General features: G+C 41.9%; 1 protein-coding gene across 1 annotated transcript in view; it reads left to right on the top strand.

The window, feature by feature from the left end:
• Positions 1-3281: 3281 nt before the first annotated feature.
• NEDD4 (NEDD4 E3 ubiquitin protein ligase) overlaps positions 3282-13028 on the top strand; it is a gene marked incomplete at both ends in the record, with an annotated part of 48770 nt that continues 39023 nt past the window's right edge. The window contains 5 exons of the mRNA XM_079541149.1: positions 3282-3326; positions 7117-7190; positions 8696-8774; positions 9853-9891; positions 11297-11350. Coding sequence (XP_079397275.1) covers positions 3282-3326; positions 7117-7190; positions 8696-8774; positions 9853-9891; positions 11297-11350 — 291 coding nt within the window. The remainder of the gene's footprint in view (positions 3327-7116; positions 7191-8695; positions 8775-9852; positions 9892-11296; positions 11351-13028) is intronic.

Genomic DNA, 13028 nt, shown 5'->3' with positions numbered 1-13028 from the left:
ATATGACTCAGTAGAACAAAAGATAATAGGACAAAAATCTAAATGTGTATCGTTTGCATATGGGTGTTTTGTTTTGTAAGTGCAATAAAATTACCTCTAATTCCTTTGGTTTAAAGCAAGAGCAATGAAGGTAATTTATCTAACTTGATTTAAAATGCCTTATAGCAAACCCGTATCCTGTACTGAATAATACAGGATATACCTTGATGTCACTTATTGTCCTAGCTTTTATAACTTAACCATGACCACTGTTCACATATATTCTTAAGCTAAAGGTTGTTTTATTATGATAACCCCTTGGAAATCTGAAACAAATCTTCTTTTACAACCTCATTTCCTGCTTAACAACAAAAACAGCTTTGTGTTTGTTTTTTCTTCAAAGCAGTTCAGTATTAGAATGTGCAGATGTGTTTAGATCATAAAAGGATTTAGTGTGAAGAAAGAAGCAAACTAAACATTGTAAATGTAAATACAATTCTGACTATACCTTTGGTCTGTCAGTCTAGATGCTATCATCTAAGAGAGGGAAAATGAAATTCCTTTTTTCTTTTTTTTTTTTTTTTAATCTTTAAATCTTTCAGGTCAATTAATGCTAATTGAGATGGCAGCAGAAGTCACATTTCTTTGTTACCAGATGAGAACTCACCATTGGGATGGTGTAATGAGATTAAATATTCATATGTTTTTAATGGCCTTGATAAACAAATAAAGCATTCCACTGCATTTGGATGATCCAAATGCAGGGTTATTCTGTGCAGCCGACAATAAATTATTTGTAAAAAGAAAAGGAACATCTCTCAGAAGAGTTCTCTTCCCCTAATAGTCTGTAATTGCACAAGATCATAAAATATTAAATGCTGGAGACATCTTATACGAGAACTCAATGTTTGTTAACAAACATTGCATTTTATTTTCTTCTCTTTTTAAGTAAGGGAATATTCTTTAACTTAAGTTTATTCTCTTTTAAGTGACTTGCTAGAGGCTTGCTGTGATATTGAAGATTCCTAATTACTCTGAAAACACACACAGATCTTAACTCAGCATATGGGTACCTCTGGGTAGCAAACCAAGCACAAGCCACATGATAGCAGGCCACTGCTGATGGCCTTGTTTTCCAACTGTGCTATAACTTCAGTTCTGGACAATCTGTGGTCTTTTCATGGAAACAAAATAAAACTATATATAGTATTAAGAAAACCATATGACTTAAAAAAATGGAGTGTGCAAATGCCCTGCTGTAAATTTCGGAAGGGGCATTGTTTCATCTTGAAATGATAGGTTACTCAGAAGTTAATGTTTCAGTTTTGATGTTTTACAGAAAGAATGTGCCAATAAACTATTCACAAGCAACGCCTTCGTTCAGTAACACCTCGGGTGTGCTTCTGGTGTGTAGAAAAGGTGGGACTGAGACTGCAGAGACACAGCGCAGAGTTCAGCCACACGACAACAATGTTGTAATAACCACTTTATATGAAAAAACAAAATAGTATATTTTATGAGACTAACTGAGTTAATTTTGAAAAAATCCCATAAAATTCTGGGAGTGTCTGACATGGTTTGTGTTCTCTAACCAAGTTAAAGAGGCAGAATTGCAAAAAGAATCATGCCTGACAGCCACAAACCCATGTGGTTTTTCTAGCATGCTGTAGGAAGTTTCTTAATCAACACTAGGTTCAACCACACAGCACTAGCTCTTCACAGAGTGACCTGGAGATTGTGCCTGCTATCAGTTAGGTGGGTTGTCCTTGCTCAGTCACCCAGGAACTATTTAAATTTGGACAAGCCTCAAGTTTTGCTATGAAGGGGTATTGTAAGGAAAGTGAATAGAACTGGATTGAAGGATTGCATGTCTGGAGGCCTCACCCAGAAACAGGAGGGGCTCTTTCTTTTGAATTACCCAGAAGAATATCTGGGTCTTTTTTTTTCCAAATGGTACCAGCTGGTCTAATAGGAGATATGGTTCTCCACAGTGTCCTTCATTAGATCATCTTGACAAAGGATAGCTGTCTGAATGCCATCTTGTCTGGCTCTCACCAGTTTAAGTGCACTCATACCATCTTTAATAAATAATGCCCTACATTCACTTTGAGACATGCATAATATGATGTTGGCAGGAACAGATCTTTGCTCACTTTCTCAGCTGGTAAACTGGGAGGACAACCCACCCTGCAGATAAACAGACAAGAAGAAGCTGCAAGCCAGGGACCAAGGACCATCAAGATCCAACCCCCAACTGATCCTGGTGAATCCTGGTGAACTAGGATTTCACAGTATGTAACCGATGCATGAAATGCCTTGTTTCCTGAAAGCCACTGTAGCTAAGCTTTAAATAGAAGACACAACTGACCATGAGGATCAGCGACTGCATATCCTCTAGAGCTAACCAACTAGAGCTGAAGACTTGCTATCCCCAGAACAACAGATGCTTTGTTCAGGGCTGCCTGCCAAGCCCAGGTGTGACCATGGGCAGGGCCTGGCAGCACCAAGGAACATTTCTCACCAGGGTGCCTGGCTTGATGCCTCGCACAGTTCTGGTAAGGGCAGCATGAATTCAGGCCTCTTACCACCACGTTTTGGAAGCAGGTCCTTCAAACGGCAGCTGGAGAACTGCTGAGGGGCACAGGGTGCTCCTAGGGCTGCCTGCACGCTGTCAGTAACAACAGCTGCATCCTCCCTCACTGACACGCTGATAACAGCCACAGATCTTCCTTCTGAGGCAGCACGAGGCCTTTACACCGTGGCTGTCTGCCTCCACACCGGCCACGGCAGCTTGCTTTGCCACTTGGCCTCTCTCTCTGCCCGGCCATGACGCCAGCCCAGCTCCCTCACAACGGGCCCTTCCTTCCGCCAGGCCCCAGAGAAGGCCGCGCCGTCACCGCGGTGCGCGGGATCTGCACCTCAATGCAATTTTCTTCTTCGTTCCTCGAGAATCTCTGCAGTTCTATCTGTTAACGCAAATGGTGCCCTGGGATGCAGAAAGGCACGTGACAAGGATAGCGGGCACGCTCCAGACAAACGCCGCGCTCCGCGCACGCGGAGGCCGATCCCACAGGACGCCCCGAGGCACACGAGCCCTGGAGCCCGCGCGCCCCCGCAGCCGCACGGCGCGCGTCTCCGGGCGGGGCGCGGCGGGAAGACCAATGGGGCGCCGCCGTCTTCCTCCTCTGCGCCAATCAGCGCGGGGCGGGAGGCTGGAGGGGAGGGGTGCGCGCGAGGCGGGGGCGGGCCGGCAGCGCGGGAGGGCCGGGGGCGGGGCGCGGCCGTGGCGGGCGGTGCGCGGCATGGCGGCCTCTCCCGCGGAGGTGTTCGGGCTGCCCGGAGAGGAGGTGAGGCCCGCGGGACGCCCGGCTCCGTGCGGGGCGGGCGGCGGCCGAGGAGGGGGGCGGAGACGTGCCCACGGGGAGCCCGGGGAGCCGGGTGGACGGGGGTCCCTTCGGGGCGGTGGCTTCCGGCCACGGGCCGCGGTGGGCTGAGGGAGGGAGAGAACGGGCGGGCGGGGGCCGCGGCCCGCGGGCGGGGCGGGATTCGGCGCGGTGCCGCCCAGTGGCGGGGCGGTGTCCCGGGGCGGCTCTCCTCGGCTACCGGGCCGCGCGCGAAGGTGGCGCCGGGTCCCGGCCGCGGCTTTGTTCGTGGCCGCCGGGCGCCGCGGGGAACTTGGTGCCGGCGCGTCGGGAAGATGCGGCGCCGCCGGTGCTGAACGCGGCGCGGGAGGCTGGGAGCCGAGCTGTGCGCTGCCGCGCGGTGCTTCCGAGAGTTCCGCCGTGCGGGCCGGACCGCCCGGAGGCGTTATCCGTACTGTGCTGTAGTGATGTGTCTGATTCTGCGCTGTTTCAGAGCAGTAGCTACGGACCTCTCATAGATCTCTTGTTTTCCTCTTAGGATTGCAGTTGCGCTGGAATAGCGCTAGAGAATTGCCATGGTGTGCTGCGGGGCTGCGCTGCCCTCTGCTCTCTTAATGGTTGCCAGGGACGTGGAGGCCATCTAGCTGGGCTGACAGCGCAGCCCTCAGGCGCTCTGTTTCAGCTCTACTCCTGTAAATATTGCTCAGCTTGGGCGTTTTTTAGCCACCCTTGTTAAGGGGAAGGTTTTTGGAAGCTGGCATTTTCCTATCTTTCATATATTTCTTGGAACACAGACTGGGTTTGGGGAGGGGGACAGAGCTCGGGTATATAACAAATCCATCGGATCCATCCTTGCCCATGATTCAAAAGCTTAGCTAAACCTCTTCAACTTACAAATGCCCTTTGGGAAATGCCCTTTGTTTATGATAAGGGACTTTCTGAGTAGCTCTCATGTATGCATGCACAGTTCAGAGTGAATGACCCTGGGGCTATAGAAAACCTGCAGCTTGCTACTTTGGCCCTGGGCACTGGCATCGAGCCTCAGCTTCGTATCTTTCTGTGTTTTGTTGTTGGCTGGTTTGTGCTTAATGCAGAATTGATAATATGATGTTGCTGGCACAAATAAAATGATGATGAAGAATCTGGGCTCCAAAGGAAGCTGTAATTGAGGCTTTTGTGTGCACCTGCTTATTTATAATGTGGTAGCAATATTATTAATATTGTGCTGTTAGTTTAGCATTAGAATATGGATATCTGAATTTCAGTGCCTAAATCTAGCAGTTCTTCATTGCTCTGGTTCAGTTTTCTGTAAAATGAGTATTTGTCTCTGTTACTCGCAGGACTTCTTGTGACTCACTAGGGTAATGAAATGGTGAGCACTGAAAGGTCCATGTTAAAAACTAATAGTTCTGTATTCAGGGCTGGATTTTAACACTGCATGGGAAATGACATCTGGGGTCAGGTGTTGAAAAAGGAAAAAAGGAGAAAATAGGGAATAGCAGGTGTCTCAGAAGTCTGTGTCCTCTGAAGGTCTAACAGCATTAGTGTGCAGCACAGGATAAAATACCCACATTATTTTAAAAATTATCTTATATTGTAGGAGTACAGAAAGTAGAAGAAAAAAAGGTAAATTAGCAAATTATACTCCCTCTACACCTTGCCTGAGTATAGAAAACTAAAGAGCATTAAGAGCACTTAAAACGATTACTTTCTCTCATCTCATTAATTCTGAAAGAGGAAAGCAGTGCCCTGTGTGTGCACACCTTCTTCCCCCCTGCCCATTACCTAATGCTGGCTCAGCACTGCTGCTGTTTTGCTCTCTCACATGAGTGGTGATGTGTTTTTTTGACTGTGTTCCTAATAATTATTTGTATGTTAATAATTTATATGTTAGAGTCCTTATATGGTAGAGCTCTTGGTTCGACTTTATTTCGCGCAGCTCTTCTTATATTACCTAAAAAGCATGATGATGTGAAGCTAGGCAATACGCAGCTCAAAAAAAGCAAACTACATTTGATCTGTTTTGAGGATTAAAGCAGTAGTGGCAGCTTTACAGGCAAAACCACATCTCACTTGTGCCTGTTTGTCACTTTACCAGTCACCAGAAAGCTGCCCTCTGTGGGATGTTGTCTTCTGCATATCACTAAAGGCTTATTTTACATGTACATCATTTCTTTCTGGAAAATTTGAGGTGTCTTCAAAAGGAAAATAAAGGTACACTACTGGTGCGTTTTATGAGTGCTGAGTTTGCTGGTGAACTGAATGTCTTGGCTATATTCCTTATCTTCTGCACTTCTGCAAGCCTGTCACAACAACCCATGTGGTACTGCTGTATTTCAGAGGTGACAACAGGATCTTCTTGCCTACAGCAGTTTGCTACGTGTGCTCTCTGTGGGAGTACTTGGTCACTCTTACATTGGCTTCTTCAAAAAGTCTGCCTAGCAGCCCAGTGTATGCTGCTGTTCTGCATGAACGGTCCTAGCTTTAGGGTTTCTTCACAGCTCTGTGAGTTTCATCTGTAGAGGTATACTGAAAATGTCAAAAGTTGGATCAGAGATTAAAATAGGAAAACAAATGAACTGCACTTGACTTATCTTATGTGAGAACGTTGTTTGTTGATTTGGGGACCTCTGGTGCGGTGATCAGCTGACTAAACTGGCAGAAAATCATCTGGCAGAATGAGGTGAGTTCCATTCGATCAGTTCAGCAGCTTGAAGAGTTGCATGGAAGGGTCTGCTGCATCCTAAAACTGGTACAAAGGAGATGATACTAGGATTTGGGAGCAGGTATGCCATGGGATTGTTGTATCTGGGCATGTTGAGGGCCTGCTGATTGTTAGAGTCACCTGGCTTGGGAAGGAAGAGCTGCTGCTGGCCCTGGCACCGAGCTTGGCTGCTGCAGGGTGGTTGGAGTGTGCACGGATGTGGTTTGCTGCGTGGCATTCCAGAGCCTCTCAGCTCAACTGAGATCAGCAGAGCCTGGTCATCGGTGTGCAGGGAGGAGAGAGATCAGATGGTCATCCTGCAGACAGCCCTCTGTCCATCTGCAGGATGTTCAGGGTAGGAGAAGAATGAATCATTCAGCATAATGTGCTTCCAACTCCACTGAGGTCAACCCATCTGAACTCCTCATGTCTGCCTTGCTCAGTAGTGTGACCAGAGCTGTGTGCAGCTTGGGTACCATAGAAGCCATAGGGCTGTTTGAATTGCAGCGATAGCAGCTTGCTCACTCTTCCTATTTTGTTCTACAGGTCCTCTTGTGTGCTGCATAGTACATACAAATCAGTAGGAGAGTATTGCCAGGCTCTCAGGGGAAAACGGTGACTGCTGATGCTAGAGCAATGTCATCTTTCTGAGGGGTGTTTGGGAAAGAGGGCTGCTGCGAACGGCTGTGTGTGGGATTAGCCATCATGCCCTGTAGCATTAAGCACCCTAACTCAACAGAATCCCACTTGAGAATGCTGAGAACCCAGACAAATTTATAAAAACCCAATCAAACAAAAAACCCTACAGTTTTGGTGTAGCTGGTTTGTTGAATTCTCTATCTATTATGTATGCAGTATGATGCTGATAATGCTTGGAAAGGAGTAAAGATAGAATTAACTTGATATTGAATTTTAGAACTTGTTCTGTCAACATATCTGCACTGCTTACCTGTAGTTTTCAGTGTGAATCCAAAACTGTGCCAATGATTGCTTTTTAGTTCTGTAGACTAGAAACAGATCTGAAAAATAAATTGACTGAATGCATCCTAAATATGGCATTTTGTATTTCAGGAGAACACACGAATTGTCAGGGTGAAGGTTATAGCTGGAATTGGTCTGGCCAAGAAGGATATCCTAGGAGCCAGGTAAGAACACAAGGGGTTAATGCCTTAGGAGGCATCTGATTATTTGCTTTCCATAGCTATTTGTCTTAGTAAAGCCTACTATGTGTGTTTCAAAAGAAAGCAGAATTGTTTTAACTTACACCTTGTAAATGATCAGAGGCTATATAAACATTAAGATGTGTGCTTTCTTGCCTCAGATTTATGTGGACAGACTTATGCCCTAGGAAAGCAGTGTGGGAAAGCATAATTTTCCACATAATACAATGATTCTGTCAGGGAGGACGTTTACATGTACGTGTTTTTCTTCAGGTAGAGTGCAGTTAAAACAATAGTTCAATTATAATCAAAATTATCTCATCGGTACTTTAAAGGCTTGGGGTGAGCACAATACTAAACAGCACAACAAGACTATTTTAACTCAAATTACCTGCAGAGGAACAGCATCCACCAGTTCTATAGATGTGGTAAACCAGTGCCAGTGCCTGCAGGCTCTGGGTATGTACGAATTTCTAAGTTAACAATCTGTAAAAGGGAAGAAACAAAGTGCCTTAACGTTTGCCACAGTAAAGATCAGACTTTGAGATGCTTTGCAGGATCTTGTGATGTTGGCAAGCAGTGGCATGCAGCTTATGGTAACGTTTTTTCTTACGTCCTTTGAGCAGAGGGACTGGAGAAGTGCTGGTGGGTTTAATACTGTGTCTGCTGTCGGCTTTTTTAGGCGTTTGTACAAGAATGCAAGAATAATGTGGTAGCAATATTATTAATATTGTGCTGTCAGTTTAGCATTAGAAAAATTTCCTTTGTGATATTTGTGTTTTGTTTTTTTTTTTTTAAGCCATTGAATGTCTTGTCTTTTCAATGGCGTACAAATTTTTAACTCTGAGAAAAATGGTGTCAGATTTTTGCATCAGAATGGAGTGCTTTGCCCCTGTTGTAGGAAAAAGTAGATAATCATAAGATTGTTGATCGTAGGAAGAAAAAAATCCCAATCTGAGGCAGCAGACCATTTTAAGCAATCCTCTTAAACCCCTCCATTAATTGAAATGTTCAGGTTAAACTCAAACTCTCTGGAACAGAAAATGTTAAAATACATTGCGTGTTTAAGGAAGCACCTCAGATTCTAGATGTTCCAAATTGTTACTTGCAGAACCAAGGTGTATAATACTTCAAGCATTTTCAGTCACAACTGATTGTGTCCGTGTTTTGTAGAAGTTCATCAGGATATTTTAAACCTTTTCTCATGAAAGAAGAATTGTGAAAGAAGAAAGAATTCAACTGTAGTGATATGCAGAATGTAAAATAGCGTAGCTGCCTCGGAGTTAAAAACTAACTTAAAAATTATTTATGATACTGTTTAGAAAATGTTTCTAAGTGTCAATGTATGTAGTGCTTGTAAAGTAATCGTAACTCCTAGTTTCATAGCTTCTGTTAATTTAAACCTTTTATAGCTCAACTGCTAATAATGCTGACAAAAAGAAAAAGGATTTCTAGCAACTTGCTCATCTTTTTTTTGTTTTTCCCCTCAGTGACCCATATGTGAAAGTGACAGTGTATGATCCAGTGAATGGAGTCCTTAGCAGTGTTCAGACAAAAACTATTAGAAAGGTTAGCTTGCTTGTCTTTGTGGCTGTGGGTTTTATTTCTTTCATTAAGCTCTGAGGAAAAAGTTAAAATGACAAGAAATATGAGGACTAACATTCCTCCTGAGTGGAAAAAAAACGTTCTGGAGTCTGCTCTATTTTTCTGTTTGTGGCATTATTTTTAGTATTTTCCTTTCAATAAATTTATTGGTGTAAGGTAGAGAAGCAATAAAGAAGATAAGGTAAGTAATTACTCAAAACTAAATAGTTAATGGAAATACTGGATTTCTTTGGTTGTTTTAGGTCCTTAATGGTGTAATCTTTCTCTTTCTATACAACTTTTCTGTCTTGTGCATCAAATTATATAGTTCACCTGAGTCATGATACTTCTGGTTTCTCTAGGATGTCTCGGTCAAAAGTCAGTTTTAGAAGTAATAATTGATGGTAGGTCTATTGGAAAGGAAAGACTATACACGAGAGAGAAAATAATCTTCCAAATTGTGGTTGGTAATGATTATGATTTGTGTTATGAGCTGACCCAAGAATTGTTCTGTGGTTCTATTTCACCTTCATGCAGCTTCATGATAATTGTTATTAAGCATCTAAAGTATTTTTAAAAATAGGCACACTCAGAGGAGGTGCGTGGTTGATCAGAGAATGTTGGTTTTGGTCCATATGTGCCTGCTGTATCTAGATGACATTGTTGAGAGATCTGGCATGTGCTAAGAGTTCATAATTTAGAATTAATTTGTGCTTACATGTAAGCAATGCAGATAGCAGTTATGGACTTGAGAGGAAGCAGAGAGTGCTACTGAAGGCGTACAGTAAATTAACTGATTTGCATGGCAGGACAGGCCTTTTCTGCATCCCTGCTGTTACCCAAAATCTGAGAATACATGTATAAATTGTCTCAATTTTGCACTGCGTTAAATAGCATAAGACTTCTATGACTTTTATCTGTAATAGCAAGATTAAAGCTTTTGTGCTTGAAGTAGGTTGTTACAGGAGATGAAATAGATGTGACACGTGAAGAAAAGCAGAAAAAGACACCAGTATATTGTTGGTACTGTAACCAATGTTGTCCTTTTCCTCCCTGCTTACAGTCCTTGAACCCAAAGTGGAATGAGGAACTTTTATTTCGAGTAAGTGTTTGAGATTTTGTGGATTTTTTTGGTTTTTTTTACTGTGTTGTTACCTAAGTTGGTTATTATGTTGATAGGATTTTTTTTCTTGCTGCTTTGTTTAAACCAGTAATGCAGTGTTCACAATTAATGTTCAAAGGCTAACGGACTACTTTCCTTAGCTGTACATCTGTTATTTTCAAGACTGAAAATTTTTCTGTAGCACAAATGCAAATTTTACCTTCTTTTTTCCATAAATGCACAAAAACTTGGGCACAAATTTATCAGCTAGTTTTGGGATGGCACAGATTTTGGCTAATTGGTGCCAATTGGTGGTGTTGCATAATGAACATAGTATCATTTATATTTTTGGAACAAAATGTAGATTTGATGTTTAATTTAGGTCTTATTTGTCCAACAAGCGCATGGTCAGAATGTGGACTGTATTGTTGAGTGTTTCAGGAACTGGGAGGACCCAATTTTGTAAGTGACTGCTAAAGAACACTTGAGTTCTGAATTTGGAATGTGAGAAAACTGCCTTTGTAAAGCATGCCCAAGTGATGATGAATTTCCCTCCTCTGATAAACAACTCAAATCTTGAATAATGAGGAAATTGTGACCTTATATAAAGTAACATATGTCATCAGTTTCCAGTCAGAGTTTTTCTGCAACATAAAAAAGCACTGTACTCTTGGGTATCTTTATATGTTTGATTAATTCTTTTTAATTCCCATCTGATAAACTCATTAGATTGCCTGCTTGATCTTGCACCATTGGTGCTATTTTAATTCTTTTCACTGTTCTCTTTTGAATATTACTGTTGCTTCCCTTTCTTACGTGCTCAGAGGCAGTATCCTCTCATCTTTCTTTCTGTGAGTGCTATGTGAGGAAGAAGGAGGTCATTTTATTGCATTTGTTAGCTATGCCTCTTTTAATAATTTTTTTGACTGATGTTTTAATTTTCTTTGCTGTGGTGTTGTCTAAGACTTCTCGGTGGATTGATAAAGATAAACCATTGGTTTTATTCCATAAAAGAACAACATGTGGTTCACTAGTTTGCCATCTGTAAACTTAATCATAAATATTTTTAGGTTATGTATCTAAATGTTGGAAAATACTTCTGGGTCCTTTTAGACCTCTAGTTAAACCAATGTGCTTACATACGCTCTGAGCCACTGTTATTGGAGGAAAAAAAAATCATGATCTGGATGCCAGCATCCTTTAGTTTTTACTTTGATATATGTAAAAGCAATGATACATTCTTGAACTCTCATACCAAGCTCTATGAGAAACCGTGTTTTAATTTTGGGTTTTTATTAGTCTTCCTGTGCTTATGCAGGAGGGAAGAAATATGTCATTTGTCTTAAAGACACGAACAGTGGAATTCCGCAGGTATTTTAACTGTTAACATCTTTCTTTTTCCTAGGTTAATCCTCAGAAACACAGACTCCTTTTTGAAGTGTTTGATGAAAACCGTTTGGTAGGTCCTTTTATATTAATATTGCACTTTAATAAAGGCTTCAGTGAAAATAACCTCATCAGGATTCATTGTTCAAAATTAAAATAATTTAAAAAGAATACCTGGAGAAAAAAACAAAACAAAACAAAAGCAACCCAAAGGAAGATGTAATTCTGAAGTAATGAGGCTGTTACTCTGAACTTCTAACATGCTTTAACTCAGAAGAGTTTTTTCTTACATTGCTTCTCCAGCAGTGTGGCAGAGTTGTTCTGTGACACTGAAAGCTCTCTACTGAATGCTTATTTTTCCTACAACGTAGTGTTGAAAGTGTAGGTGTTTGTATATGTGGGGGCATTTTCTTCAGTAGCATGAAGGAGTAGCAGGACAGAAATCACGTACTTTTTCTTCGTCAACAAATGGACACTGGAGTGTTATCTTGTTATTCTCTGAATGAGATATCATAATTGAAGTAGGGATAGCTTGTGCATTTGTGTCCTTGATGAAATTGTAACTCCTGACCATGTTCTCATTTCCTATGTGAAGAGTTCTCCTTTTCTTCCTGCCTGTGTGCTCAATTGTGAATTACTAAGGCTAACGCTTGTGTTGTAGGCCTGTTTAACAGACATTCTGTCTCACTAGAATATATATTTTTTCTTCAATAGAACCTAATTGGAGAGACTTAAGTGCAGTTTAGTTTGCACTTCAGACACTGTTTTGCTCTGATAGCCATTTTGAAGAATTTCTTCAAAGGAAATTCTGAGGAATGTGTTAGAAGCAAAAACCCTTTCATATTTTTTGTAATGCTGTCTGTATTGTCAGTAATCTGTTGTATCTTTTATGGAGGTGCTATTCTGCTAATGGTTGCAAGAGTGAAAATGTCTGCAAATAAAAGTCTGATTTCTTTTGAATAATTGCATTTATAAAAGGAGAGCTTTATTTCTTGGTTGTAGCCATCACACTATAGCCAAGTCATTTTATTGTTGGCTGGTGGTGTTTCTTGTCCCAGATATTTCAAATATTTAAAGGAATTTAAATGGAATCACCAGAATTTGTTGTCTGTGTGTCAAGATGCGTGGAAGCTAGTCTCGAAGTGCTGTTAAGTGCTGCAGCGCTTGAAGCACTGTCCATAGTCATTGGATCCTTACTGCCACCAAGTGGAAGTCAGGAGACGTGACTAGAAAATCAGATGCCTAAATTAAGGGGAAAAAGCAGAGGTTTCTAGTTTCCACTAAGAGAATTCCTTGTTGTTCATTCTCTAATAGAAAATAGATGAGTTGTTTGACCTCTTTGCTTATGGAGGAGGAATCAAGAAGGCTTTGGCATCAATGTGGAATAGTGCTTTGTTTCCTTTGTGTGACTGAGTTTGAAGGTCAGAGCAGCATGACCTAATCACTCACCGTGGAGTTCTGAGATAGCATTTTTTTTAAATCTTTCCCTTCTCCTCATTCAGTCAGTGGAAAAGGCTGTTTTTGTATTTCTATTTGGCTTGCTTTCTGTTAGGTGAACACTAAATTTCTGTCCCATGTGTCTTGAACTACTTCAGTTGGTCAAATCATTACCGTAGCTGTGATTCCTGGGGATTGACAGTCTTGCTCACTTCTGTTATCTTCTCATGTGAAAAATCATGGATTCCTCATGCATTTTCACAAGGATGTGTATGCAACTGTGCTCAAAAGGTGTTTCATTTTCATTGGTTATA

The sequence above is a fragment of the Tetrao urogallus genome (genome assembly GCF_951394365.1).
Source record: "Tetrao urogallus genome assembly, chromosome: 11".
NCBI lineage: Eukaryota > Metazoa > Chordata > Aves > Galliformes > Phasianidae > Tetrao > Tetrao urogallus.
This window is presented reverse-complemented; position numbering and strand designations above follow the sequence as displayed.